The sequence below is a fragment of the Octopus bimaculoides genome, chromosome 7 (genome assembly GCF_001194135.2).
Source record: "Octopus bimaculoides isolate UCB-OBI-ISO-001 chromosome 7, ASM119413v2, whole genome shotgun sequence".
Taxonomy (NCBI): Eukaryota; Metazoa; Mollusca; class Cephalopoda; order Octopoda; family Octopodidae; genus Octopus; species Octopus bimaculoides.
The window spans coordinates 13,587,844-13,594,730 of record NC_068987.1 but is presented as its reverse complement, the minus strand read 5'-3'; the positions used below and the strand labels follow the sequence as shown (position 1 = coordinate 13,594,730).

At 30.8% G+C, this 6,887-nt stretch overlaps 1 protein-coding gene across 1 annotated transcript in view; it reads left to right on the top strand.

The window, feature by feature from the left end:
• LOC106869751 (liprin-alpha-1) overlaps positions 1 to 6,887 on the top strand; it is a 323,919-nt gene that overhangs the window by 176,218 nt on the left and 140,814 nt on the right. Inside the window, exon 5 of the mRNA XM_052969123.1 lies at positions 5,874 to 6,002. Coding sequence (XP_052825083.1) covers positions 5,874 to 6,002 — 129 coding nt within the window. The remainder of the gene's footprint in view (positions 1 to 5,873; positions 6,003 to 6,887) is intronic.

Sequence of the window (6,887 nt, the reverse complement as noted above, 5' to 3'; positions counted from 1 at the left end):
TTTTTTTTTTTTTTTTTTTTTTTTGGGCTGAATTTTAAATTTAAAGAATATTGGCTCCTTTGGAATCATTTTCAATAATAGCTACAAAGTCTGTTATTTTTCCATTCTGTAAGTTTGGTTTTTCTCTTCCTCTGAAACATTTGTTTACTTCTCTTCAAATACAGACTTGAAGCATCCTTTTGTGGCTATTTACTTCAACCAGAAAAAGCTTAATCCTCGCCAAATTTTGTTATATGCACATGCATGCATGCATGCATGCACACACACATGTATGTGCGTGCATGTAGGCAGCAAAGTTTTTTTTGGGGGCGGGGAAAGTGAATATTTGAAGTCAACAAGTGAAAATGGTTCTAGCTGAGAGTTGAAACTTGGTCGTAGCTGCAACTCACTGACAACTCAGCTCTGATTTATAGTGTTGCATATCTACAATTATGGATGGAAGATAAATCTACAAAATAGTTCTTTCTTTAACCAGCAGAAAAATATTCCCTCCTTCCTTCTTTCCTTCCTTCCTTTTCCCTTGGTGTCAAACTCAAAGCTGCTAAGCATCAATCATTTGTAATAAGTAAGGATACTTATTGTATTTCCTGAATATTAAATTCTTTGGTAAACTATTCTTTAAAAATATTGTTTGTTGTGTTCTTGGTTGCAATAAAAGTAGAAACAGTTCTTCCATGTTTTTTTTCTCTTCCTCTGTCTGATATTTCTGTTCTAGTGCTCCCCCTCTCTTTGTCATGTGCACACGGTTACAATGTTATTGCCATTGAAAATTTTGGTTTATTTGATATATTTATTTAATTTTAGGCTTATAAAAATTTTCGAACTATGATGTATAAATGAGATAGATATATAACAAAAAAATTAAATCAACTTTACCATATTCAAATAATCCTATAATATGAATAGAAACTATAAAGGCAATGTATGTCAGAAACTTCTTGCTCTGATCAAATATAAAAGAGTGTGTGAGAGAGAGAGAGAGAGGGAGAGAGAGAGAGAGAGAGAGAGAGAGAGAATTTGATGTAGCATGGAAGATATAGTTTGTATAGTGTAACTTGATATAGCATTATCTATGGAAATATTTTTAACCTTTTCATAATCTTCTCAGCTGCCTGAACCTATAAAACCATCTGTTCCTTATTATTCTTTCTTTTTTCATCTGTATCAAGCCATTTATATATTTCGCTTATATGCCACATCTATATGTAGTGTAAAAGTATACTGTATAACCCAGCAATATGCAAGTGAATTAACTTATAGAAATTAACTTGTAATTTCTTGCAAGGATTTCCCCACTTTTCTTCAAGAATTGCAAAGTTGCCACTAGGTTAGGCTAGGTATGTTCTCTTTCTCCGCAGGGAAATTTAATTAAGAATTTATTAGATTGAAGAATTCAGTACATTGGCCTTTCCTTATCCGCTAAAATGATTGTTGCTATTGTTTTGCCAGAGTGTCTCACCTCTTGTAGTATCTCATAACCACTGAAGTTAGAAACTTCAAATTCTTATCAAAGAAAGTAAAATGCAAATAATTTTTTTTCTCATTTTCTATCCAAATTTTGCCCCACTACCACTTTTTTTTTTTTTTTTTTTTTTTTGAGCAAATATTGTAGGTATTAAGAAATTTCTATTGTTGACTTTGTTTTTCCTGTTGCATATTGATTGAAGCACAGATTATGGAAAAATAAACCATTTGAAATACACACACAAGTACATTAGCAATACTGTTTCTTACATCTATTGATGGCTATTATAGTTAGTAGTGTAAAATACATTCAGATTCTGAACACCTGTGTAGAGAAAAATCTTCTTTTTGATTCTGCTTTTTGGTTAACACTGGGAGAAATATTTCTTCCGAATATGTAGCTTAAAGGGAAGGATGTGCAACGAAGCTTAGCTCCCACCTCATCCAAACCCCCACCTCCATTTGTTATTCATTTGTTTTATCCTGAGAGTGGTGCCATTTTCTTTTAGCATTTGATTAGATTGCATAACTAAACTTTGAATTTCCTTGATTCTGTTCCTTCAAAAGGACTATTTTGTAGAATGTGCATCCTGTTTGTGCCACATTTATCTAATGGTCTACCTGGCATATCATATGCTTCTTTTTTTGTTTGCTTTCTTTCTTCTCTTCCCATTTGTCCACCATTGTATTATGTCAATAGATATCTGAGACAGCATTCAATTTGAAATTATTTTGCATTTTTCTCTTCTTCAACTCCCACACATGCACACACATCTGTACACATGTAAATGTATCTGCATGTGTGTATATATATAAGGAAGTTGAAGAGAAAATGTGAAATAATATACATATAAAGGAAGTTGAAGAGAAAATGTAAAATAATATACATATATTTTAAGTTATATATATATATATATATATATATATATATATATATATATATATATATATATATAAGTTGAAATGTATATTTGTATATGTATTTGCTTATTTCAAAATCAACTTGAATGGCATAAATAAAGTGAACATAGAATTGATGAAAAGCCCACTACCAAAATGATAATAAAATTTCTCTCTACCTTGTGTCAAATTTTATGTATTACTTTCTTTCTATTATTGAAATCAGTTTTATGTATTATTTCTTTTTTTTTTTTTGCTATTTTCTACATTTGTTTGTAAAATGTTGTCACATGTGCATCTGTGCACATTGATGTAAATTAAAACAATGTACCGCAATTTTCCTTGCAGCAGCACTTGTTGATTTTTTTTCTCTCACCATGTTATTGTCATTGTATATTGAATGTCAAATTTTTATTTTGTTGTTTTATTACTGAATTTCAAAAAAAAAAAAAAAAAAAAAAATCTTTTTATGTCCTACCTGATAAATTATTTATATGTAGTATTTCTCAAAAAGTTGCTGCTACCAAGTATATTTATTAGATTTTTTTGTTTGTTTTATGTTCACTTTTATCACACCCTCTTTCATTGTTCAGATAGTTATTTGTCCCTTCCCTCACCTTTTCTTTAAAAAAAAAAGTAGTCCTATTCTATATAGCTGAATTACTTTTTAAGTTTGCCATATAAAATGCAATTAAAATTCAAACACACAATCACACACATATATACACTAATACATATGTGACAGATATAAATCAGAATCCGATTTGTATTAGACACATATGACTACAACTAGATGCTTGTACATAAACATTTATTTGAATGCAAGTTCTGATGCTTTCCCTTTAAACATTTCTTCGTTATCTATTTAATTACATATTGAAAAAAAAAAAAAAAAGGATGAGAAAAGGCTTTACTTTAAGCACTGTTTCAATTCTTTCGTACAGAATTTCAAAAATTCCATGGAGACTTTTATTTAACTCTTGATATAAAAATGTAAGGAAATTTAAAAAGTACAGAAAATACATTTGGTGGTGTTAAGTAGGGCAATTCTTTGAAAGTTCCCATTTTGAATTCAGTTACTGCCTTTCCCTGTAATATAGTTGGCTTAATGAATTTTATTCATTGAGCTACTGTTTGACTTGAAACCAGGTAAATTATTCTAACTTGTTACCTGCTTAATAATTATTATAATCATTAAAATGTAAGTGATGACTTTTGATATTGTGCCACCTTTCATTGGAATCTTGACTATATCTGAGAGAACCTTTGAACCTGCTATAAACAGCAAACTTTGGTTTTAATATCCCCTTTTCATGTAAAAATAAAAAGGCGGGCAGCAAAGACCCCCTTCAGTTATGAATTACTATGGGGTCATACCTAAAAGATTCCTCTCCGAGGTACAAGTCTTGGCAAGGTTGTTTATGGAGGACCAGCAGTTGCCCAATCGGACTCACTACCTCTTTAGCTCCTGCGCGACACACCTTCATCCCTCTTCATGTAATAGGTTTATTTTCTCATTGACATCTTTCACTACAGATGCTTTTCCTTAACTATGAGGTTGCCTGCACCAGTCTCCAACTCCTTGAGCTATTGCTATCATGAGGAGTTCCTGTACAATGATACTTCTGTATTCTATCAGCAAACTACTTGGTGCCTATAAGATATTTAATATAAAACTGCTGTCCACTGCAGTATCCTTTTGTCTTTAACACTGGGTTTTGCCCCCATTCAACATCAGTTGCCTACACAACACATCTGGTTACTGAGAACAATTGATATTGTGAAATATGCATTTCCATATGATCATAATCACTTATGATCATTTCCGTATGATCATAATTACTTATGATCGTTTCCATATGATCATAATCAGTAACCATTGGATTTGAGTTGGCTATTCTTGGAATTTAGTAGTTATTTATTTGGTAATTACTGTTTTCCTTAATGATATAGAAGGAAAAGCTGCATAGGTGAATTCATTCATCAACATGATTCTAGAATTTATCGGTTACCAAGCAGCAGTTAATAAGTCTCCTCCATAGACGCATTATCTTGTATATTTAACCTTGGGTTGGCTCAAAACAAACAAAATACTAGATGAAATAAAGGATTGAAGTATATCCAGAGACTTGAAGTAGGATGATATTATTATCATCACTAATAGTGATGTTTAAATCATAGCAAAAGCAATGCATTTGAAAATGACACTGAATTAGTTCTCATGTTTTCATGCAAATTTGAACAATTTGGCTGCCATTATCAGAAAGAATTAAGAACAACTTCTAGACTATTAGAAATGATATTATTACTCAACCTCCACTAAGAGCAAAATGGCACTGAACTACAACTGTCACTTGTTAAAGCTATTCTGTGTCTAAATAATATTATTAAGTCCAAGACAATTATTGTGATTAATTGCATTATATTGTCATTACGTAGAAAATAACAATGTATGTTTATTAAACTGTATTTCTTCATCTTGTAGGGAATGGTTAACTTTCGCATAATAAATGAATGTAAAATTAGGGTTTAGTGAGATAATGATTTAACTGAAGTTATACACAAGATATTAATTAGCAATAGAAAATTAAATAAAAATAATATTTCTTGCTAGGTATAACTATATGTGTGTGCATTACACACACTGTTAGGATCTATCTAACACAAAATAGACACATGCACAACTATTTCATGTTGCATTAAGGTTTATTATTCTGTTGATTTGTATTATGCATAAATAGCTGCTTAGAAAAGGGTTAAGAGAAGATTACAGGCAATTCATTGATTTGTACTTCAGAGTGTTTTGAGATTTTAAATGCTTTCCTTTTTTTTTTTTTTTTTTTTTTTTTTTTTTGTAACATACACAAACACACATACATATATGCCCAAGATCTGTTTATATGAAAACAAAACTCATCTACCTGAAACAAAACAATTCTAATTAGAGAAGACTATCCATTTAGTTTTGTTAGTGGAACAAAATTAAAATATTATTCCTATGTTGCTAGTTGTATATCTTTGCCTTACATTGATCTTTGAATAACAAAATCATATTGGATTTTGTTTTGAGATCGTTCTTCCTAACTGAGCTACTAACAATTTGAATTTTTTAAATGTTCCTAAAAGTTGAATGAATGTATTTATACTGCCAGAAGTTTAAACAAGGAGAGGAAAAAAAAAACTAACCAAAAACAACAACAAAAGGATGAAGCGACTTTTGTGGGAGTGTCATGAGAAATAGTTCTAAATAATGGTAAACATACTGGTGGATCACATTGTTGTAGATGGTACCACAAATGGTACAGACATTCACAAAATATGGAAAACAAGAATTTAGTTTAAATTTATGATACTCTTTGGAATTTATGGATTTATTGTCTTATGAAATCTTGCAACCCAGCAACGAGGTAATGGCCAAGGTGCCTGCCGAAAGCAAGGTTTTGTACAGAAGTCTAAGCGCTCCAACACACAACAGACACTGAAGAAAAACAATTTTTTTTTCTATATAGCTGTTCACACTGCGGGAGCAGCAAGCAAAGTCCAGGCATTCAAGTGGGAGCACTGAAGATGGTAAACTCCTTAAGGGAACCTCCTCGGAGGGTACACAAGATGGTGATAATAAAGATCTTCATCCTAAGGTATGTTGTCGATATTGAACCCTGCTTTTCCAACATCAGAAATTAACATTACCTTAGGTATAAAGTTGTAATAGGTGAGTGAGTTAGTAGAAAGCAAATTCTCTTAGTTATTTTTGCAGGGAATTAATCCTTCCTATAGCATCAGCCAGGCTCAGATGTCTGGTTTCATTTCCAGCATTTAATACCTAACTTCTTTAATTCTTTTAACCTGCATCTCATCTCATACCACTTGGAATATTGGATTATATCACAGAACTAGTAAAGATTGAACAAGGAATATATATGTATATAAACATACGCACACACATATATATATATATAAACACTCATGCATATATATTTATATATATGCACACATATATATATACACACATACACACATTTGTGTGTATGTGTGTGTGTATATATGTATATACATATGTGTGTGTATGTGTATATACATATATAAAATACAGGCATACATATACACTCATACATACACAGACATATAAAACCCAGACAGATCATTTATTTCAAATAGTCATTCCACTTCCTCCTTACACTTTTTTTTTCTCATTTTGGTTTCGATTTTTGTTTTGCTTTGTTTATTTTTTGTCATAGCAGCTTTACTTTGAAAACCATTTTGTTTGAAATGTATCAAATTCCAGCAACAACTATAGATTATAGACCCAAAAAGAAAAAAATAATGAGGCAAAAAAAAAAAAGAAAAAGAGACATAAAGAGAGATGGTTTCTATTATGTTTCTGGTTTTTTTTTTCTTTCTGACTAATATCAATTGTGTCTTTGTTATGCATGTCCTTCAAATAAATGTATGTCTGTACAAAATGTTATTTAACGTAAAATAAACATTTCTTGTGCAGTTAAAATATTCAAGGCTTATATATA